Genomic DNA, 22620 nt, shown 5'->3' with positions numbered 1-22620 from the left:
GTCGAGACTCGCATATTCACTGTGCTTCCATCATCCTCTCATCCACCATCGCCATCACCATCAGCCCCACAAACGCCTCAATTCCAGCTCTCGACAAGCTCCGATCTCCACCCAGCTCTCGCTCTTTGCCACAAAAGTCAAAACAAGCTCAAAAGCAGCTCCCACCGGCTTATACCAGACCGGAAGCTTAATTCTTGCAGTAATCGCCTAATTGAACTGTGAACGGACTGAACGGACTGCACGGAAGGTCTCGACTTTGATTAACTCCCGTCAATCCCGCTTCCCGTTCTCATTCCGGACCGACGGACACATCTCGACGCGACACAAGGACGCAAGCGAAACTCTCCCGACGGTCTCTGCGACGCCTCTTGATCTTCTGATTATTCTGCTCCCGTCCAGCAGGAACGCAAGCCAGCCTTTCAGCCTTTTGCAAACGGGACATCTCCGGCTCCGTCACCTCGTCGCTCTCGGTACTCCGGCGCCTCGCGAAACCAGGCCCCAAACCCGAACCCGAAACCGCCGAAACGCAACCAACCACGCACGCAACACACGCAACGCACGCACTGCGACGCGAGAGCAACGCAACACCAGGCTCCAAGCCACTGCAAAGAAGCCAAGCGACTCACATCGGCCCAGCGTGCGAGACGAGACAATCCACGACATCCCATCCACGCCCCCCTTTGCGCTCGCCACTCACCCCCCGCAACCCGCAACTCGGCCTGTAAGTCGGTCCCAGGCCACTGCCGCGCACTGAATCGCCAACTGACTTGATTGCCCCAGCGCCACTTCCAGACCAAGCCCGGCCCAGCCCAGCCCGCTCTTGGAACCTCGTCCGGAAAGAAAGCCCCTGTCGGACAGCCCGCCCCACTGGAACCCGCCCCACACACACCCTCTGTATCCACCGCATCCACTGCACCCACTCCAGGCCCGCTAAAACAGCGCCCACTCCACGGCATCTCCAGCACCCCTGTCCACCTGTACGTCCCCTGCAAGCCAGTCCCCTGCAAGCCAGCCTGTGGCACCGCACCGCTCTTGGTTGGACTCAGCCTCGTGGCCCCTCCCCCAAACGTCACCCACTGACGACTCAACAGCACCAGGGTCACTTGTCCTAAACGAGGCACATGAGCCAACTCCGTCCACATTGTGTCTGATATATCAAGCCTCGCGCCCCCGTCACACCCTCCCCCTGCTCTCATCAGTCCAAGCTCGGCTTCTTCATCAAGCCTTACTTATATATCCTTTCGCTCTTCCTCTCATCCACTCCTCCATTGCCATCATCCCATACAGTGTTGGTCCACTTACACCACGGGTTGATCCCAACTACCTAATACACCACCAACACACCACTCACACCACACATCCACAATGGAATACTCACGATACCTCACCATGGACGAGCTCAACAAGACTGCTCTCGAGCAGTTCGTCTACCAGCCCGTCGGTCGCGACATGATCTCATACCTCGCCGAAGCCGCCAACCACGTCATCTCATGCGACTCCTCTCTCATGCCTCCCGCTCCCGTCGATGCCCGGAACATGCCTCCCTCACCCCCGCGCAGCCCCGAGCCCCGCGCCGTCCGCTCCGAAGACGGCTCGCTTCCTACCCTCGAGGAGTTCATCACCCAGCTCGTCGTCTCCTCCAACGTCCAGGTCCCCACCTTGATGTCGACCCTCGTCTACCTCACCCGCCTCAAGTCAAAACTCCAGCCCATGGCTCGCGGCCTCCGATGCACCACCCACCGCATCTTCCTCGCTGCTCTGATCCTCGCCGCCAAGTATCTCAACGACAGCTCCCCCAAGAACAAGCACTGGGCCAACTACTCCAACATCAACACCGAGATGTACAGCTTTGGCTTCAGCCGCACCGAGGTCAACCTGATGGAGAAGCAGCTCCTCTTCCTCCTCGAGTGGGACCTTCGCATTACCGAGGAGGACCTCTACCGCGAGCTCGATGACTTCCTTGAGCCCCTCCGCCACAAGGTTGCCGAGCGACACGCCAAGAAGACGCGCCACCGCGAGGAGAAGCGCCGCCAGCAGGAGCTCTACGCTGCTGCCACCCGCTACCCCAGCCCTCCCGCTTCTCGAGGCCAGTCCCGCTCCCGCCAGGCGACTCCCGAGCGCACTCAGGTCTACACCCACTCTCACACCCGAACCCTCAGTGGTCCCGTCACTCCTCCCGGCCTCACATACAGCAGCTCCGCCAGCTCATATGCCTCCTCCATCGCCTCTAGCAGACTCCACTCGCGAGCAACGACCCCGCTCGAGTCAGAGACCGACGCTTCATACCTCTACGAGACCCAGCAGGGCAGCCTCTACGACTCACCCGTCCAGATCGTCGCCGATGTCGACTACCCCAAGGCTCGCGGTCCCGGTGGTCGCATGCTCCCATACGAGATCTCCGCCGACGAGTACCAGCAGTACCAGATGCACGAGAGCCAGAGCAAGAAGCAGCGCCCTTCAAAGCGCGGCATGTGGGGTCGCCTCCTCGGTGGCTCCGTCGCTGTGCGATAAATGCCTGCGCTCTCATGCTTGGACACACACCATCATGCATATCTTAGGCGTTCACGGGCCAATGTTGGCATTGGATTCTCATTTCTTCTAAAAGAAGTCGGCATGGCGTTGGTTGCTTTTCTCATCTTTTACTAGAAACCCAGATACACCAACCGGGAGGCGGAGAAACTCCCGAAGCATATTTCATTTGTTGGTTTTGTTTATTACTACGCTGGTGTCTACTATTTCCTTATTTTCTGTACTCTCAGTGGTTGTTTCCGATACCTCAGGAAACCGGCGTTCCGGATTTACAAGTCAATGTATCAAGGCATTATGATTGAAAGGGCAAGGGGGGCATGTGCATACAGGCAAGAGAAGGGAGCATTTGGATGGGTATCGATTCTGGGATCATGGTTGCGAATGGGCACTGCATCAAACGGGATGGACACTGCCACGTTTCAGGGATATGGGTGGGATGGGATGGGATGGGATGGGCTAGTTGAGTCATTGGTAGAAGCATATGTCATCCGCTTTTGCAAGGCATCGAATCAATCAATACCCGGCGCTCCGCCGTTTTGACCTGGACTTGAAAAAGACCCAATGAGTGCCTAGTCCTGTGCCTTGCGTGTGTAAGTCGCATTTTGTGGCATTTTGGCGGTGCCTCGAGCGAAGCCTGACAGTCAGCCTGCGTCAAGGTTTGAGCCCGTCATCTAAGCCGCCCGCAGACTCGTGCATGGACTCGAAGTTTGCGTGTTTCCCTTTTTGGGCAGTGCGCGACTGTGGTAGGCTGAGAGGTGTCGGCAGGCGGGTCCATAGCGTTTACAGGGCACTTTACAGGGCAAACACACTTTTATAGGCGGGTACGTACTGTGGAATTCCGGCAAGACGGCGGGGCAAAACGGGCAACGGGCAAACGGGAAACCTGCAGTGCATGGCGGCTGCGGGAGAACATATTGGGAAGAGATTATCGCAAACAAGACGAAAATAAACACAAACATCTAAGCGCCCGTGTTGCTTTTATTCCAAACGCCTCCCGGGCGCGAGCGGACGGGGTTTTCGTTTAATTGTCAGGTTTGCTGCGGGGGGAGTCCCTTGCTGCAGAGCGCGAGCCGGGATGTGGCTCGGCGGGGAAGCGGCGGCATGTTTGCATGCGTGTGGTGTGCGCGTGGCGTCTTCGTCTGAATCGGGGGCGTTAAGCAGCGGATGGGACGGGGCAGGAATACGGCCGATGCCTAAGACATACATGTGGGCGCCGTGAAAGGGAGGGACGAGAGATGGGGCAAAGGGAGAGGAGAGGGAGGGGAGGATAAGCCCGGCGGAGGTATTCTTGGGAGTTGGAGGGTATCATAATTAGAGCAGAAGAGTGAGGGTAGTATTATTGCGTGGAAGGCTGGAGGAGCAGAAGGATCGGCGCTCACGGAGGAGCGGAGCACGCACGAGAACCTCCGCTTCAGTTGGCAGTTGGGGGCGATGGGTATCTTTCGGACCCGAAGACGAGGGGGATCTTTTTCTGGGACTGCGGCTGAGGCAGCGGGTAGAGCTTTGGAAGGCTCATTGGCGAGATGAATGTATGGCTGGGACAAGGATCTCGGGTTGACATGTGTGATTGATCAGACTGGTATTAGTGAATGCTCAGTATTCGTATCGAGTAATTATCTTCCTAATTCGTTCAGGCCAACCCAACAACCAGGGTCCCTTTGCACAAGCCAACAAGCAAGCAAACAAACAACACCTTGACGCCGGTCCTCCGTAGACAGAGACACAAAGCCACATCAGATAGTATCACTCCTCCGCCCCATGCGCACCCTTGTTGTACCTGAACCCAAGTCCCGGCACCCTCGTCCGCAGACTTAGGCTGCTCAACACCACGCTGATGCTCGACAAGGCCATCGCCAACGCCGCCCACACGGGATCCAGCCGCACATGTTTGCCCTCTGACGTCGTAATCGGGTACAGGCACCCCGCGGCGACCGGCACCGCGAGCAGGTTGTAGATGACAGCCCAGGCAAAGTTGGCTCGGATGCGGCGGAACACGGCGTGGCTGAGGTCCAGCAGCGTGACCACCGCACCCAGCCGAGACGTAGCCAGCACAAACGCCGCGCTGCTGATGGCAACGTCGCTGCCGGAACCGATGGCGATGCCTACATCGGCCGTGGCCAAGGCGGGCGCGTCATTGATGCCGTCGCCGACCATCGCCACCGTGGCCCGTCGTGAAGTTGAGCCCCTTGCGTGAAGCGATGCCTGGAGCGACGTGATCTGCGCTGCCTTGTCCGAGGGGAGCACCTCGGCGAGGACGTTGTCGGCTGGGATGCCGACGAGCTGCGCCACGGCGCGGGCCGTCGTTGCGTTGTCGCCAGAGAGCATCCAGACTTGGGTTCCGCGGGAGATGAGGGCCTTGATCACGGAGCTGGCCTCGCGGCGGATCGGATCCGAGATGGAGAGCGCAGCGACGAGTGTCCACGAGTCGTCGGTGGATGACTTCGTTGCCACTAGAGCAATGGACTTGGCTTCTGATTTCCAAGTCTCGAGGAGAGAAGAGACACGAGGCGAGAGACTGACCGAAGCATCACGCATCAGGAGTTCGTTGCCCACGAGCATCTCAGAAACCTCGTTTGCATTGTCCGTGTAAGTCGCCTTCATCCCCTTTCCGGGCAATTCCTCCAGTCCCGCAACCTCGGCCGCGCGAGTATCGGCGCCGCAAAATGCGACAATGGCAGTGGCGATAGGATGGCTGCTGTTCTCCTCAACCGCCTTGAGAACCGACATGAGCGTGCGACGTTCGTCCTCGGTAGCCTGTTCGCTATTCGGGAAGATGGCAGCATCGGTAATCTGCGGCTCTCCGCCCTCAGTGATGGTACCCGTCTTATCAAACACGACGCAATCAATCTTGCTCGCCTTCTCAAAGGCCTCGCCACCTCCCTTGGCAAGGATACCGTGCTTGGCCGCGATGCCGCCGCCAACGAAAATGGCCGTCGGAGCTGCGAGTGCGAGGCCACATGGGCATGCGACGACGAACACTGCAACGGCAAACTGGAAAGCGAAGGCAACCCAACCGCCTGCCGAGTCTCCTTCCCTGTCTGAAATCATGTTCGAATAGCCGAGAGCCATCCAGACGACCCAGGTGGTGATGGCGATGAGTGTAATGACGGGGACGAAGTAGGTTGTTAGGACGTCCGCAATCTGCTCGATGGGAGCGCGCTTCGTTTGGCCCTCCCGAACTACCTGGACAATCTGGTCTAGCATCGATCGACCTGAGGTTCCAGTAACGCGCACAGTAATGGCCGACGCCTTGTTAACAGTACCTGCAAACACCTGATCGCCTTCCGACTTCTTGATGGGTCGGGACTCGCCGGTGAGACTCGACTCGTCGAAGGTCGTCTCGCCGGTAACGATGATACCATCCGCAGCAGGGGATGCGCCATGGGGCACCCGTATCACATCGCCAGCATCCAGCTGGTCGATCGGTATCGTCGTCGTCGCCTGAGCCCCGGTCTTGTCCTTCTCGAGAAGGAGGGCAGTGGTTGGCCGTAGCTTTCCCAGCAACTCCACTGCATCGCCGGTCTTGGACTTGCTATACCCCTCAATCAATCTTCCTGCCAGCAGGAATAGTGTCAAGAAGACGACCGAGTCGAAATAAAATTCCGCCCCTGAGCCGTGGTGTTTTCGGTTGGAGACAGCGGCCACAATCATCTGCGCAATGGAGGAGAAGTAGGCAATGCTCGTGCCCAGCGAGACCAGCATGTTCATGCTACCGAATCGATAGAATCGTTGAATTACAGGGATCCGACTCCCCGAGCGCCATATGGTTCGCACCTCCTTGATTGCTCGGACGTGGAACACGTCGGCGGCTAGGAAGTAGACGGGAGTGGCAAGTATGAATAGGGCAATATCGAGGCGGGTGAGACCCGAGGCCCAGGGCTCCATGAGATACATCTTTCCATGATTCGAATCAGGCAGTAGGCTCATATAGACTATACCGAGGATAAAGGTAGGAATGGCGACGATGATGGTTAGAATCTCGCGCATCAAAAGCGAACGGTGTTGCTTTTCTCTGATGGCTCTGGATCGTTCCTCGAGGGTTGGAGGATGGTAAATCGAAGTACGGAGGGACGTGTCAGCAGCCTCAATGGCTCGCAAGATGTGCCGGATGGTGAAGTTTGGTGTGTCGGGTGTGTAGTGGAGTTTGAGAATTGGGTTCGTGGGGGAAGGCTCCTGGAGAATCTCGAGTCGGTTGGGGCCGAGGCTCTTCAGAGTCATGCTGATCCGCTCAGGACATCGGGAGCAGAAGATGCCGTCAACCTTGATCTCAATATCCCGTCCATCTGCCGACGGCCGTTGCTCATCAAGATTGGTGACCTGGTCAATTGTGGCATCGTACCCCAAGTCTTCGATAGCGTCGACAATGTCTTGGGTTCGACTTTCGTCAGTATATTCGACCGTGGCACTGTTCATGACGAGGTTCACAGCAACGTTGGAGATCCAAGGGTTTTTCTTGAGTTCATCGCTGATGGTGTTGACGCAGACAGCACAGGTCATGCCGCCGACGGAGAGCGTGACCCGCCACGACGAAGATGGGCGTTCTGTTTCCACGACGATTTGTTGGAGGGGGTATGACATGTTGTCTGCCTCGGAGTACTCGGAGTTTGCAGTTGTGACTTTAACTAGTTGTCCTTTGCCGGCGTCTTGTCCTGGGACGTCGCCTTTTGCTGCTTCACGTCGACATTCTTCGCAGTTCTCGAGGTGGGCCGACCTGGCTGACTCCATAACCGAAGGAGATTGCTTCAACCACAGACTGCGAAACCAAGAGTTGAAATGGCCACTAGACTGGTCCATGGCCCGACTGCTCTCACCCAGTTCGACTTGTGAGCTGCGTGCTAGATCTGTGGTGTCGGCGGTGGTGTGAACTCCGTAGATGTCAAAACCGGCATCTTGCAGAGTCTTCTCCATGCTCCGCACAGAAGCAACAGAGTCATCTCTGTGCTCGACCGTCACGACGGAGGTGACGAGGTTTGGTGAAACCCAGAGCACATCCTCACCGTACGTGTCGTGCAGGAGTGAGCGGATCAGGGCCACGCAGGATGGGCAGTGAAGGTTACCCAGCAGGTAGGACGTTGTGACGATGTTGGTTGATGCCATGATTGAGGCTCCTCGGAGAGGAAGGGGGTTGGGGTGAAGGGAGGTGAGGAAGCCGTGATGGGTGAGGTGAAGGGAATGAAGGAAGTATACGCTGTAAGTCACTGTTGAAAAGGGCAACAGATAAATGCGTAGCTCCTTGTCCCAGGACCGAGAGCTTTTTTTTTGAAGTGAGAAGAAGGGCTCACTGCAAGAATGGGCTGGAATAAAGCACAGAGACAGAGAGTGCAAGAGAATGATGAATTATTATTTTCTCGAGTCGGGAGTGGCCATTTTAGTACTTGGGTCATGCCGCCCAAAATCCGCACAAATCTCGCACGCAAGGGTGTGTGATGGTGGTTGGCTAGTGCCAAGCGGTTGGCCAATCGGGCTTGTTGAGCTAAAAGATGAGGCTGCTTACCTAAAGTAACGGGAAAACAGCAGAACACTCACAATAAGCCACCTGATACATGCCGGACAGCATCAGCATGGAGGGGAGCGTTCTGTAAGCTTCGTCGCCCAGGGCGGTATAGTTACGTTCAGCTGATAGATAGAAAGTCACAGTGGTAGAAGAGTCTCAGGGAGCACTGAAAGGTGAAGCCTCAAGAGTGGAGATAGAGGAGCCCGGCACCGCTAAATCTGCAGGCTGGTCGCCGATCTCCACTAAAATCGGGTCAGCGTCCGCGGCCTTTGTGCGGCGCCCACCACCACTAAATGATCGCGACAATTGTGCCTTGACTAGGATTTCTCAGCTTCAGTTGAGGCCAAGCGTTTTTAACGTCATTTCTCGTGACAAAGCATCCGGGACATTTGAGAATCGCACGGTGGTGGGTGGCAGTGCATTTCCTTTTTTCGTTCTAATCATCACTTGGAGCACCGTGAAGGTTTCGCCACGCAGACTTAGTGGCTCGATGGGTTGCTTCTCAGTTAGGTAGTCATTAACCACCACCACACTGTAATGACGCCTATGGTCTAAGAACAGAAACTATAGAACAACGTAATATCTGTTTCTACCTATACACTACACTAATGTGATGATCCTGGTATTGCCCCTACCGCCCCGCCATGCCTCCCCGTTCATCGCCCCATGGACGTAGCAGTCTGAGACAAGTTCATATGCAGAAGATCCATTCTGCCACCGAAGCACGAACGGCACTGTTGCACCAGAGAAGAACGCAACTGTGTCGCCAACCTCGATCTCTGCTACACCCATGCCTATGTAACCGCTCTTCGTTGTAAAGAGCTTGCGGCAGAGGTTCCCGGCGGAGAGGATAGCATCGCGGTAGTTGTTGCCTCGTTGCTGTTGATTGGCGTTTTGATGTCGGTGAAGTGCGCTGAATATGTTCTCTCTGCCATCGTCATCGTCGGAATGGCTCGTATCAAGGCACAGATCCCTCCTCCAAGCCTCGATTACCACAGGGTCGATGTCGGGTGGCTTCGGTTTACGGTCGGGATGGTACCTCAACAGCTCTTGTAGGGCCTCCCATCTGGCCCACTTCTTCACCGGCCGCACGTATTCTTCAAAGTCACTCCCTAGTGAAGCTGGGGCATTGCCCTTGCAGAAACGCCGCTTTTGATTCAAGTCCGAGATGAGTGTTCGCCAGATGGCCTCACAGTATGTCTGGCCTCCAGGATAGGCGCACCCGGAAGAAGTGAGTCGCAGGTACTGGTCGCGAATCCAGGAATATCGCCCCATTCTTGCTGTTACGAAGACCCTCCGCAGTGTATCCGTCACGTGGACTATCTCGTCATGTATTTTGCCCGAGACACGCAGGATTCCTGGGGTCGACGTATCCAGCGAAATTATCGGCTTCAGACAGCTCGAGGCATTGAATGGTCGACATTGAAAAACGGGGACCTCGTACAACGGCACACTCCAATCCGGGACCCAGGACGGCATTCCCGATGTTCTCCTGATTCCTGCGTAACTGAGCGTCATTATGCCACTGAAAGATAGCAAGTGCCGTGCGGTTTCGGTATATATCTCAACTTTAGACTTGCTGTAGTCCGGGGTGATCTTGGCATCCCGACAAAGGGATGAGAGCGCAAACACACGATCTCTAGGGTCGGAGCAACTAAGGTCGCGGGAAGCTGCGAGAAGCTCCAAAAGAAACATTGGCCGCTTCCGATATTCACCTTGCATCCACGCCATGAGACCCATCGCTCCGACCCGTCTTTCAGACCGAGGTTGGATTGCAGCATACTGGTTGAACTTGCCTTGCTGCATCATCGAGTTCAGAAGTGTAAAGGTTTCCCAGCTTATCTCCGCATCCCCACACATCATGACCATGTTTGGGTTCTGAAGCGACTCCTGGATGATCCATATCCGGGTGTACCAGGACCTGTCGAGGAAATCTCGCAACGCGGCCCAGGCAGGATCTGATTCATCGGGAACGTTGTGCTTAGCGTAGGCGGCCGGGACTGGGACAGAATCGACACTCTTGCGACGTTCGTTGAAACAAGAAATTAGCTTGTTGGCTAGATCGATGCCTGGTGTGATGTCGAGAGTATTCTTTCCAACATACGTGATAACACGATTTGCCAACTGATATACTTCAGCCATTAGCTGAACTTGCTGGCTCCGCTCGGTTTCGCTGTCCTGATTGATGCAAACGCCATCGACCCAGAGGTTACGAGCGCCATCCTCTATTTTGGAATGACGGATGGCCACCAAGACATTGTAGAGCGATTCGGTGATATTTATGGTGCTACCGCCTTGTATGGCCAGAGAATGGGACTTGTCGGGGTTGCCCCAGGTGTAGGATATGGCCTCATATGGTAGATGGCTATCGAGGCTTGTTTCGATCAGTTCCGCAAACAAGATCCTGGAATTTCCTCCGGTGAGGCGCAAAATGCGAATGTTTCTCGGTCCCTTGAGTGGCGCGTATTTGTATAGTGATGAATGCTCCATGATTTGGGCGCTGGTTATGATCGAGGTCAATTATCCAGATGCGCTAGCGATGCGTCGTGAATGAACTTGGTTCAAAGTAATCAGTTGATGGCCAGGTCAATAGTGGGAGGAATCATTGTGCAAGGTCAAGTTGGATGAAGAAATATGCGACGAGACGGACTGAGGTGAGCTAACATCCCAAATGCGCATTATTAGGCTTGAATCAACCTGCCATCGGGCTTTCGTTCCATCGGGCACGCATGTCCACGTTGATGGGGCTGTAATAGCCGTCGTCTATTCGCAGGACATGCAGCTTTATCACGCGGCTATGTATACTTGAGGCTGTTGGAAATGATTGGAAGCGGGCTAATTTCGTGAGCACCAAAAGAGCCTATAGGATGTTAGTTGAGCATCTCGGCGCCACTTTGCGTCCGCTATGGCATGGTCGAAGGCCTCAAAATCGCGTATCAGTAACCGCCCCCAGTACCTCAAAACAGGGCCGTCCATAAGTCTAAGTTTAGGTCACCAACTTGAGTCAGGGCCCTAATATTGGTAAATTAAATCGAAATATTATGGACAAGTGGCCCAATTAAGTATGCGCTATTGTGGACGAGGCCAAGATTCTTGCTTCTGAGAGCGGCCGCCACGGTGTGTTGAAATCCAATCATGGATCAGAGAGTGGGTATTTAGGGCGCTTGCTGCATGGACGATGTCCAATTCCTTTCTAGAGGCTGCACCTACGGTTCGAGGGAAGAGCAATAGACCACATGGAGGCCGGCTCCTTTGAATTGATAGCATATGGACTTGGGCGCCAGATCATTGTTGTTTTTTGATTAAGGCGTTTGCAGGAATTCGTACCCAGAGTGAGTTAATTGCCAGTTGACTAGTGTTCTGTCAGGGACGACGGTACCTTCGGTGAAGGCTCGGCCGCCTCGTTGGAAGGGAGATCCCTATCCCACACCGAGTTCTCTCTGGGTAACATAGCGGCATGGACTCTCACTCTCGTCTCATCGAACTAAATTGGGCAGTCCTAGTTGGTACCGTCGAATTTGGTGTATCTGATAACCCCTCTTCCTATCTCTCGGGATAGAGCGATCGTTAACTGCAATAGACACGAGTGCCAAAGAATTTCGGATGCAGCTTCCGGTTTAGGGATCTCTCGAGCATCATTTTCTCTGGCCTTACTCGGTACTATGAGATAGATCAAAGCGCTATGGCAGCTGTGAACAATTGGCACACACACTTAGCACCGCACCCGGCGCGAGGACATATAGTCACTATCTCGAACCTTCAGCTCAACCTTTCCGCCTCTGACTCTGCTGTCCATAGGCAGTGTACAACGTCCATGTCCATATCGCCATCATGACATGACTAGTAGAATATAAAGAACATTCCTCCATATATTCTAGAATATTAATTATGATATCATTGCCACTTATCCGCGAATATGTTACGATGTAGGTGTGGAAAATTAGAGGAGAGAAGTGAGGATGAAGAGCACAATGTGCGATTGATACTTTCCTACGGAATTGCGAACAGTACTCTATCCCTCAAATGAAGGAGGGGTAAAGCTGTCATCCTTTCCCTCCATCGGGAGCGAGGCCATCTCGGTGGTGCGATTCATCCAACAAGGCCAAGCCCATCGGCCACTGCCTAATTCGTATCGAAGACAACGTATGAGGCCTTCAATTGAAGATTATAATTCCTCGACGCCCAACTCAAGATATATCCTAGGTGGAGTTTGATGGAAATAAAATTGAGATCAGGGCCCCTTGTCTAACAATTTTCGTCCTTCTTTAGACACTTTGCTCTCAGCAATAGATTTAGATAGAACAATACGCCAAGATACATACCTTTATCGTGTAGCCACCCTCCTCATCACATTCTGGCTCAGAAAAGGTTTTCTGGTTGGGAATTCGACGCCCATCGCGAGGAAATCGCTGACAGGGATGCAGTTCTCCAAAACAAACGTGGTGATTTTCTCCGCATGCGGGGGGCTGAGGTGTCGCGTACCGAAGTGATAGAAATGCTAACCAGTAAGATGCCGCAGCAGCGCCGCGATCAAGCTAGTATAATCATTGATAAATTTCGATTCTCTACAAAGAGCAGATATCCTACTACCTGTCCAACTGCCGAGACCGGCAGACTCTGGCGAATATTCGCGCAACTGACGAGGTGTCATCTGACAATAAGTGAGACCGCCAGCTTCTGCGAGCGGGGACGATCAGGCGCTCCGCTGCTGTTGTGGCGTTCCTCAGAGTCACCACGCGAGTTAACAACAGGTGAGGTACCCATATCTTCCATTAGGTGGAGAAATCAAACACCCATAGTGTATTTGAATCATGCACATGGGTTGTGGCAATGAACACAACGGAGCGCTCAGACAAGCCCCGGGATAGACAGCAACCCTCGAAAAGCCTAGGCTCTAGGGTCTGCCCACAAAAGCGGAGACGGGGAACTCATTTCATTACGTATCAACCAGCCAAGCACTCTGGGGAAGGACAAACTCGTGTTCCGGGGAATAAAACAATTGCATAATATCACTTGGCTCACGTCTGGGGGAGGGGCGCAAGGGGAAAGAGGTGTAAGAGACGACAGGGAATCAGCGGTTAAAACCGGACTACCATGGCAGTAGCTTGATCGCGTGAACGAAGCGCGACTCGAGAAAATCCTTGCTCCATTGAGGGCTTCGACGCCGCTTCCAAGACTTTTCCAAGACTTTTCCAAGACTTTTCCAAGACTTTTCCAAGGCTTTCCCACATGCCTAATATGGAAAGGTTCATGCCAACCATTGCTTCAGCCAAGACGACCGGGTCAGCAACGAGATTCGTTATAAAGCTGCTTATCATGGCCTCGTTGCTGGGCATCTTGTAAGGGTTGCCATGTTGCAATTCCTCGGGCGATAAGAGCAAGAGATGAGAAATGTACAAGATACACAACCCTTGAGGGGGAGCATTACCAAAGTCGGGGTCGACTGGGGAGCCCACGCCTCGACACGGGGTCTCGTTTGAAGCTTCTCTACTCGGTGGAAACAGGTGGATATATTAACGTAATTGAAATATCGAGGCTCGGCAATTTCAAGGGCCAAGCGGAGCAAGCGTCGCCTGTTGAAGACGCAATGGCCATGTCGCCATCTAGACGAATGGGTCGTTTTCTAGGAGGGTTCGCCCAGGAGACGATCGGCCTGGTTTCTGTCCACAATGCGGCTAAAGCTCGTGGACTGGTGGAGCAATATAGGCTGGAAGACAACGTTCCGGTAATTCCCTCGTTTTTATGGACACCTCAGAGGCGATGGGCTCCCGGAGACAGCTCGCGGCTATGCGGCCACCGCTCAGATATTTGGACTCCAAATGTGACGCTCGCTTCTGCATTTTCGTATGTGCCGACAACTTGCCCCTGGCTGTGGTCTCTAGTCGAGCCACAAACCGACCCAATTGAGCGCGGGAACGGGCCGATGGAGCGTATCATTTTGCAAAGCTGCTGTTCGGCAATCCCGTGCTATCTCAGGTCCTCTCAGCTACTACGTAGTATGGACTGTGTACTGGCGAGCATTGCGCGCTTCCAACTGGGCGGTCAAAATAAGGTGCCAAGTTAAGGTGCGAGAATCATTGCCGGCTGTTTGAATACTAAACACCACCACGGCCCTGAAGCCGGCCAATCACGAGATGCACTCCGCCACCACTGACTCGGTGGCGCGGCGCGATATCTGTATCTGTCTAGCCGGTCTCTCTCATGACGGCAGTGGTCGAAACCCTCCATACAACGGCAGAACCGCAGAAACACAGGAATGCGCAAAACACCATGGCGAACATGGATCTGCGCAACGACAAGACGCGCTTGAGGCTCGGCGCTGTGCTTTATCTCTTGGAAGCACCCACAGTACGAATACCGTTGCAGCACTAGACACGATAACGAGGATGCTGGCCCTGTCTGTGCCTAAACCCCCATCTCAACGCGACGTTGGTCATGGCTTCTTACTGGGGAACAGTCTCTTGGCGGGTGTGTCTTCTTGGCAATATACCCTCTCTGGGCAAATACAAGTGTATCCATGCTGCTCTCCACATTGCCAAGCAAGTTGCGTCTATCCCGCTCCCCGAGCGAGCGAGCCAACGTTGAGACTCGCAGTGAATCCCTCCTCTCGCAGTGAGCAGCGACCCATCGCCACTGCACCTGAGCTCTGTCTTCTTGGCATCCTGCGGGCCATCCTGTTACGTTTCCCTTCTTCACCGTTGGCTTTGGATCTTTCCGTCATCGTGTCACGCTGTTGCCCCCTTGTGGCATCTGATCCTCTCTTGGCACATCACCCGTGCGACTGCCATGGATTGCTGAGCGTCTGTCTCTCGCCCGATGCCACTCAGCTATGGAGATTGTTGGCTTGGCAGAAGGGCAAACTGAATATTTAAGTCGTGTCGTGCTCCTCAGTGTAGTCCTAGGTTGCTCATCCTTTCCTCGACTTTCGTATAACATTCGGAAACATCCAGCCGCCCATTGTTGGTTCGCTCCTTGTTCCTCTGTCTCCCATACGATGGACTCCAAGGAGATCAAGATCGAGCCTGTGGCAACGCAGCATGCTCAGATGCCGCAGAATCCTGAGACTGTGCGCACCCACTCTGGCCAAGATGCTGTTGACGCTTTTACCACTGAGGAACACAAGATCAAGAAGCCATGGTGGCACTCCGTCAAGGAGCCAGGTTCAGCCCTACAGATTATCCTGGCTGCTCTACTCGCCATTGCCATTGGTCTGACCGTGTCAACTCAAGTTGATGAGGTGCCCCCGGCGGCTCGAGTCATCCTCTCCATCCCTGGTGACCTCTGGCTGCGTGCCCTCAAGGCTGTCGGTAGGTGCCAACTGGTAAAACTCGGACGGAATAAGCATGATTTGCTCACATACGACCAGTTCTCCCCCTGATTGTTTGTTCCATGCTCCTAGCCGTGCAACGACTGCGAGTCATGTCCAACGGCGGCAGTTCGCTAGCCAAGTGGACGATAGGATACTATTTTATCACTACCCTGATTTCCATCACCCTCAGCTGCCTTATGACGGGTCTGGTGTGGTCCAAACTCTACTCCACCGTTAGCCCGGACCAACTTGAGCTCAACACAGCGGACGATTCGCTTCCCGATACCTCGGAACGAGAAATCTACACTGTCGTCCTAGAGATGTTCCAGTCTTTTATCCCGAGCAACGTCGTCTATGCTTTGGCTAATGACCAACTTCTTGGTGGTATGTGCAACAACATGATAACGCTACCGATTGAAGCAATTCTAACAGTCTATCTTACAGTCATCATCGTCGCCATCATCGTCGGTTATCTCATTGAGAGCCCTGAATCGCCCATCGTCCGCGTCACCGAAGAGATAGAGAGGTTGATCACCAAGATCATTACGTTTCTCATCCAGATCGCCCCTATTGGTGTGTTCTCTTTGATTCTGTCCAATATCATGAAGTTGGACATCGGCGAGATTGGCATGAACTTAGGGTTGTTGATCGGCGCGACACTCTCGACCATGTTCATTCATCTTTTCATCGTTATACCCATCATTTTCTATACCTTTACTAAGATGAATCCGTATCCCTTCTGGATGAAGTGCTCACCGGCTTGGGTCACTGCATGGGGTTCTGCTTCTTCTGCTGCCACCCTTTCGGTGACGATTCGATGCGTAAGGGATCGGGGTATCCCGTCGACTATTTACAAGTTCGCCTGTCCACTCGGCTGTCTGGTTAACATGGACGGGTATGTGACCGCTCCAGAGACAAGACTCTTGAAATAAAATTCTGACTTTTATAGAACTGCCATTTATATTCCTGCCGCTGTCGTGTTCCTGGCCGCTACCCAGGGTATAACGCTTAGTGTCGTGGATTATATCATTGTTGCGCTGCTGGCTACTCTGGCCTCCATCGGGGTGAGCCCCATCCCGTCGGCGTCCCTTGTGCTCATCATCATGATCGCTCGGTCTGTCAATGTGGAACTCACTGAAATGTACGCCGTCATTGTTGCAATCGACTGGTTCCTTGACCGATTCCGCACTGCCGTCAACGTTTCTGGAGATCTATTCGCTGCCATGGTCATTTACAAGCAGACCAAGATTGAAGACCCGCCGGAGGTGCAGGAGCAGGAGGCCAAGCAGCAGGAATTGGATCAGCAGAACTCCGGTACCCAGTTCGACAATTCCAACAAGGTGTAAGGGAGATATTGTATCCTTGTTCAGGTATCGGTACTGTGAATACTAGATAGCATGGCGTTTGAGCGTAAATAATTGAGAGCTATTTGAGTCTCGATTCACACAAGATTGACTCTGTTGCTATGGGTGCTAAGTATCCGTGAATACGGGAAGACAAGAAGTCATGGCAAAATCCTTCTTCACCCTCCGGATTCTGTGTATTCAGATGGCCGTGAATCCGTGATGCTTAATTCAATAGGAGAGCCATTTATGTGCGGGGAAATTGGAGACCAATGGGTTTTCTGACTCCAATAGACGATACCGAGTCATCGCCGACGCTCCAATGCGGACATGCCGAAAGCCAATCGCATCACGTGACGCAACCACAGGCGAGAACAAGAGTCTAATGAAGAGCTTGGGAATGGCGCGAAAACATCGAATGCCTCTCCCCCTTGATTGGAATAGGACCTCTCGACCACAATTACGCTCCGTCGATTTCTCGGGCGTCAGGTTCAGTCATGTCGTTGAAAAAGAGATTGGGCGACTTTCCTAGAATGGCAATTCCCTGAATTTAGGGATCGTGACATTTGCGGCTCCTGATTGGCCACGCTCCCATCGGCAACCGGAAGCTGATGGCCGCCGACGGCCCGGCACTCGGAGAAGGTCTCACAGCCTTCCAAGCGTGGCGGAAAAGTGGGCGTCATCGGCCCCTCGGCGTCCCCAGGGTCGCGACATCGACTGCGCGTCCGAAACCGGAATAGCCTATTGCGTGATTCTGTCTCGGCATCAACAATTTGCAAGCGCAGCACAAGACGAGTGAGAAAAAACCATGGCTCAATGGAACCTTTACAAATCCCTCGCCGGTAAGTCGCCATGTGGATGGGCTCTCTCGTTTCTCCTCTTTCATCCTCGCTTTTCCCCTCCCTTGATTGCTCTTCTAGTTGTTCCTGCTAGAAACAGCTCGCTTGTCGATATCTCACCTCGCTCGAGTTCGACTGGGTTCAAGTCGGCATTGCCTTCGACCTTGAGACGACTACCGGTATTTGGGTTCGCTTTCGGAGTCGAACGTGATCCACCGGACCATTCTCTTTCATTTCCCCTCAAAAAACTCCCCTCACTTGCGAGTCGATCACATCACAGCCGCCAACATGTCTCAGAAGGAACAGGAGTCATCCTCGACCAAGTTGTCGTCGAGCCTGCCCTTTGGCCAGCTCGTCCCTCTTGCGTCCATCTCTGGGCCGACCTACGTTACCGCCCAACTCCTCGTCCAGCAGGTCGCCTACAAGCTCTCCGACAAGATCTTCTCTTACTCCCCTGAGACTTTCGACCTCGACATTGCCCTCAAGGACTGGGCTGCCAAGGAGGAGAAGAACATCCACGGATATGCCACCACCGTGCTGCCCTCACAGACGAGAGTAGGAGCCGGCGCCCTTGCCCTCGGATACATCTTCTCTCCGGACTTTGATGTCACCAAACGCCATATCCCCCAGTCTCTGGTTGCTCCCTCTGGCAGCCTGCAGCAGCTCCGCGGAACTCTGGACCAGCTTTCCCTCCTCTATGGCGTTTCCAGCCCGTTCGTCGCCCATGTCGCCGCTGTTGACTACTCCGACAGCAAGGGCCTCGTCTCAAACTATGACACTGCCCTCCGACTTGTGGAGGACCTCGGCCTCGGCTTGGTTGCCAGCGCATCCACCTATGAGGCCCAGCACATGTCTCTCTTCGCCACCCTCCTGGCTTCTCTCCTGCCCACCCTCCACATATACGATGGCGTTCGTACCGCCAGGGAGACTCTCCGAGTTGTCGATGCCCTGAGCGAGACTGGTATTGCCGACTTGTACACGAAGCTCGCTTCCGAGGTCGCCAAGCTGAACACTCGCCTTGACACCGCTGGCAAGGTCGTCGAGTTGCTGAAGGCCTTCAACGATGAGCTCGGAACTATCTACCAACCCTTCGAGTACCATGGCCACGAGACCCCCGATGTCGTCCTCGTTGCCTTCGGAAGCGTTGAGACCCAGGTCACTAAGGAGGTTCTCACCAAACTTGCCGCCGATGGTGCCAAGGTTGGCGTTATCAACGTCCGAATTTACCGACCCTTCATCGAGGAGGCTTTCTTGAAGGCTATCCCTGCTTCTGCCCGCACCATTGCCGTCTTAGGCCAGGTTAAGGACGACCTTGCTGTCGAGGATGAGGCTACCCAGTCTGCTCTCTACAGCGATGTTCTCACTTCCATCGCCTTCTCCGGCAAGTTCGACCAGGAACCTGATGTCCTCGATATCAAGTACACTCCCGCCCAGTCCTTGACTCCCCAAGGTCTTGTTGGCACCCTCCACAAGATCTTTGGCAACGACGGTGACGTCAAGACGCTGCCGTCTCTCATCCAAGCCGAGCAGTATACCTTCTGGGATCTTGACGACTCGGCTGCCCTCAACTCCGCCAGCGCTCTTGGCAACCTGCTCGCCAAGGAGTCCACCTCCAATGTCTACGTCAACGAGACTTTTGACAACCTTACCCAGGGCGGTATCGTCCGAAGCGATGTCCGAGCTTCCAAGAAGGCTCTCGAGGCTCCTTACGACATTGACGAGGCCGACACCGTCGTCGTTGGAGACGAGAGGATTCTCAAGGAGGTGGATGTGGTCAAGAGCCTGGTAAATGGTGGAAAGATCATTGTCAAACTCCCCAACTTCAAGGACGAGGATGTGGAGAAGAGACTCCCCGTTGCCTTCCGAAAGGCTATCCAGGAGAAGGCTGCCGAGCTCTTCATCTTGGACATCTCCAACTTGCCTTCATACGAAAAGGATCCTCTCACCTCCAAGCTTCTGCTTGAGTTGGCCTTCTTCAACACTGCCAATCCTACGATTTCTCCCCAGGATCTCGGACAGTTGGTCACCGAGGGCAAGACTCCTACTCTCGGGGCAGCTCTGGAGGCTCTCGCCGTCTGCCTTCGCCAATATGAGATCCCTGCTGCCTGGGCTGAGGTTGAAGCTGATTACGCCGACCCCAACCTCCCCGTCACCATCAAGGGCAACAGCTTCGTCTCCCACCAGAAGGAGGAGGTCGAGGAGACTCTCGAGCTTCAGGACTGGCAGATTGCTGCCAAGGCCCTTGCCTTCAAGGAAGCCTACGGTGCCAAGTCTACTCTACGACCAGACCTGTCGGTCAAGACCGCCACCGTCACTGTCAAGGAGAACCGTCGTCTCACCCCTGGTGACTACGACCGCAACATCTTCCACATTGAGTTCGACCTCGGTGACTCCGGTCTCACCTACAAGATTGGTGAGGCTCTGGGTATCCACGCTGAGAACGATGAGGAGGAGGTCAACCAGTTCATCAAGTTCTACGGTCTCAACCCTGCCGATCTTGTGCCCGTTCCTTCGCGCGAGGACCCCGATGCGCTGGAGGTCCGTACCGTTTACCAGGCTTTGATCCAGAATATCGATATTCTGGGTAAGCCTCCTAAGCGGTTCTACGAGGCCCTGGCTGAGTTCGCCACCGATGAGACTGAGAAGGGCAAGATTGAGGCTCTGGGTGGCCAGACTGGTGCCGAAGACTTCAAGACCCGCTCTGAGATTGATACTCTCACCTACGTCGATATCCTGGAGGAGTTCAAGTCTGCTCACCCCAGCTTCCACGATCTGGTCAAGATTGTCAGCCCCCTGAAGCGTCGCGAGTACTCCATCGCTTCTGCTCAGGCCGTGACCCCCACGTCCGTCTCTCTCATGATTGTCGTTGTCGACTGGGTCGACCCCCGTGGACGCACCCGATACGGTCAAGCCACCCGCTACCTCAGCCGTCTGCCGGTTGGTGCCAAGGTCACCGCCTCCGTGAAGCCTTCAGTCATGAAGCTTCCCACCAAGGACACCGCGCCTCTCATCATGGCCGGCCTCGGAACTGGTCTCGCTCCTTTCCGCGCCTTCGTCCAGTACCGTGCTATGCAGAAGGCCCAGGGCAAGGAGATTGGCTCCATTCTCCTGTACCTTGGTTCTCGTCACCAGCGTGAGGAGTACCTCTACGGTGAGGAGTGGGAAGCCTACCTGGCCGCCGGCGTTGTCACTCTCATCGGCTCTGCCTTCTCTCGTGACCAGCCTCAGAAGATCTACATCCAGGACAGGATGCGCCAGACTTTGAAGGAGATCGCCAAGGCCTACATCAAGGACGAGGGCAGCTTCTACCTCTGTGGTCCCACGTGGCCAGTGCCTGACGTGACCAAGGTTCTCGAGGAGGCTATCGCTGCCGAAGCCAAGGCCGCCGGCAAGAAGGTCGACCCGCGGAAGGAGATTGAGAAGCTCAAGGAGGAGGGCCGATACGTCCTCGAGGTTTACTAAATTGCATGAGTATATAACGTGTTATGAATCTCGCCAAAATTTGAGTCTGGTATATATATGAACTAGAGTAGCTTGAAGCGTATGAATATAGTCAAAAGTCATGTTGTTTACCTATTTGCCAACAGTCTTCGAGATGTGACACCGTGGGTCGCTTCCCTGGTTGCCTCGTGTTTGCGGGAGTTTGAGTCCACTGCTATGGCACGACAATCGTGTGCCAGCCGGTGGCAGCCATTTCGGTCGCATCTTGATGTTCCTCTTGTCGTCGAGGGTCCTACCAGTATGGAGTTGTGTGTGCGTCTGTGTTGGGTGATGCTGACTGTTTACCGGCCAGCGTGTTGGGATCCGACAGTCCTGTGGGGACGAGGCGCCAGGATACGGTCGAGAGTAGACGGGCGCCTAGTAATGATGAGATCATGGAGTATTGAATATAGGCTTCCCATCGGTCGCAGTGGTGAATAGATTCTGGCACGGAGATGGGTTGGTACCCGACGTCGAGGGATGTTCTGCTCGGTCGCCTGTTCTCGTAGATCGTCGCCGCCTCGTCGATGATGGAACCTCGTTCGACCGTATCGTCGGTGCTGCGTCGAGTTCGTAGCTGTTGTTTTACCGTGTTGGAATCGGTGTCGTGGTCATTCAATGCGTTGCGAGGAGATGGTACCGGGAGAGAATTTGGTTAATTGCTTCCAGGGGCGGCTTCGTGTTGGGCCTCAACGGCCTCCGTGGCCTCTCCCGCCAGTAACGGAGTCGGCCAGCAGCCAGCGCGCGAACACCAGGTCTCATATCTCGAAACCATCACTCTCGCTGGACTGTAGAAGACTCCGAGCATGAAGGTGCTTTTGGATTCCAGCGAGCGGAGAAGGAGGCCGTCAATACCTCCGCCTTGACTCGGCAGGAAATGCCGCAGCGATCTTTCCGTCAGCTTCTGGACGCCGGGACAGGTTCAAAGAGAGGTGGAAGGGGATTCTGCTTGTAAAGGATTGCTCTAGTATGGTAGAGAAGGATTGTATCGCGTCTTCCAGTAGGTCCGGGGCCAAAGGAGCCAGATCGTCCGCAACCACGGTGACCAGCGTGGAGCGGGGAAGCTATCACAGTATCTTCGCCAGTGATGCTGCGGTACATAGTTCTCACGTTGTCCGGCAGAGCTATTAGGGGGCTAGTGACAGCATGGTCTCTCTGTCTTTGTCTTATTCTATCATGTTTCATCCTTCGCTAAACTGGAGCTGTCCTCTTCTTCCACCGCCGTAGAGTCGAACGACTGGTGGTGCTCAGGATCTGGTCGTAGCACCAGTAGATGACACGAAACTCGGTTTACAATCCACAGGCATCGAATCAGCAAAGGCAAAGAACGTGAATACGGCCATCGCTCAACCCAAGAGACTTCCTACGACCAACAAGACGCCGACTCGAACGCCTATCCTGTGAAATAGTCAACAACGCCTTCCTTTCGTTATAACTTCCTCTCAACATCGTCTACCCTAAACCCGATGGTCGCAGGGCGTAGCCCCACTGCGATTCTTCCCTTTCACTTCGCAGTAGCGGACCCAAGGGAATGGTTGACGCTTAAGACTAGTTTGAACACGGACGCATTCTTGTTTCAAGGCAACTACGATTTCAGAGACACAATTACGATATCACTTCGTCTTT

At 54.4% G+C, this 22620-nt stretch overlaps 7 protein-coding genes across 7 annotated transcripts; 4 read left to right on the top strand and 3 right to left on the bottom strand.

Moving 5' to 3' along the window:
* Nucleotides 1–1365: 1365 nt before the first annotated feature.
* Nucleotides 1366–2511, top strand: BGZ61DRAFT_475025 (uncharacterized protein; the record flags this gene model as incomplete). The annotated part of the gene is made up of 1 exon (XM_046248633.1): nt 1366–2511. One exon carries the CDS (start codon nt 1366–1368, stop codon nt 2509–2511), a length of 1146 nt encoding a protein of 381 aa, XP_046107431.1.
* Nucleotides 2512–3143: 632 nt separating this feature from the next.
* BGZ61DRAFT_181279 (uncharacterized protein) lies at nt 3144–3585 on the bottom strand. Its single transcript, XM_046237690.1, has one exon. It carries the CDS (start codon nt 3486–3488, stop codon nt 3201–3203), a length of 288 nt encoding a protein of 95 aa, XP_046107430.1. The 5' UTR covers nt 3489–3585; the 3' UTR covers nt 3144–3200.
* A 498-nt stretch (nt 3586–4083) lies between these two features.
* Nucleotides 4084–8119, bottom strand: BGZ61DRAFT_446314 (E1-E2 ATPase-domain-containing protein). Its single transcript, XM_046245199.1, has one exon. The coding sequence runs from the start codon at nt 7624–7626 to the stop codon at nt 4273–4275; it is 3354 nt and encodes a 1117-aa protein (XP_046107429.1). The 5' UTR covers nt 7627–8119; the 3' UTR covers nt 4084–4272.
* Nucleotides 8120–8126: 7 nt separating this feature from the next.
* BGZ61DRAFT_446313 (heterokaryon incompatibility protein-domain-containing protein) lies at nt 8127–10654 on the bottom strand. Its single transcript, XM_046245198.1, has one exon. It carries the CDS (start codon nt 10511–10513, stop codon nt 8624–8626), a length of 1890 nt encoding a protein of 629 aa, XP_046107428.1. The 5' UTR covers nt 10514–10654; the 3' UTR covers nt 8127–8623.
* Nucleotides 10655–14393: 3739 nt separating this feature from the next.
* On the top strand, nt 14394–14973 carry BGZ61DRAFT_446312 (uncharacterized protein). The gene has a single exon (XM_046245197.1). It carries the CDS (start codon nt 14410–14412, stop codon nt 14893–14895), a length of 486 nt encoding a protein of 161 aa, XP_046107427.1. The 5' UTR covers nt 14394–14409; the 3' UTR covers nt 14896–14973.
* A 95-nt stretch (nt 14974–15068) lies between these two features.
* BGZ61DRAFT_345622 (Sodium:dicarboxylate symporter) lies at nt 15069–16678 on the top strand (the record flags this gene model as incomplete). The annotated part of the gene is made up of 4 exons (XM_046239807.1): nt 15069–15330; nt 15390–15716; nt 15777–16227; nt 16282–16678. The coding sequence occupies 4 exons, from the start codon at nt 15069–15071 to the stop codon at nt 16676–16678; spliced, it is 1437 nt and encodes a 478-aa protein (XP_046107426.1).
* Nucleotides 16679–17460: 782 nt separating this feature from the next.
* On the top strand, nt 17461–21086 carry BGZ61DRAFT_446307 (uncharacterized protein). The gene has a single exon (XM_046245196.1). The coding sequence runs from the start codon at nt 17803–17805 to the stop codon at nt 20974–20976; it is 3174 nt and encodes a 1057-aa protein (XP_046107425.1). The 5' UTR covers nt 17461–17802; the 3' UTR covers nt 20977–21086.
* The last annotated feature ends 1534 nt before the right edge of the window (nt 21087–22620 follow it).

Source organism: Ilyonectria robusta (genome assembly GCF_021365365.1).
Source record: "Ilyonectria robusta strain PMI_751 chromosome Unknown BGZ61scaffold_5, whole genome shotgun sequence".
Lineage (NCBI taxonomy): Eukaryota > Fungi > Ascomycota > Sordariomycetes > Hypocreales > Nectriaceae > Ilyonectria > Ilyonectria robusta.
Note: the sequence above shows the minus strand (reverse complement) of the source record. Positions and strands in the feature narration are given on the sequence as shown.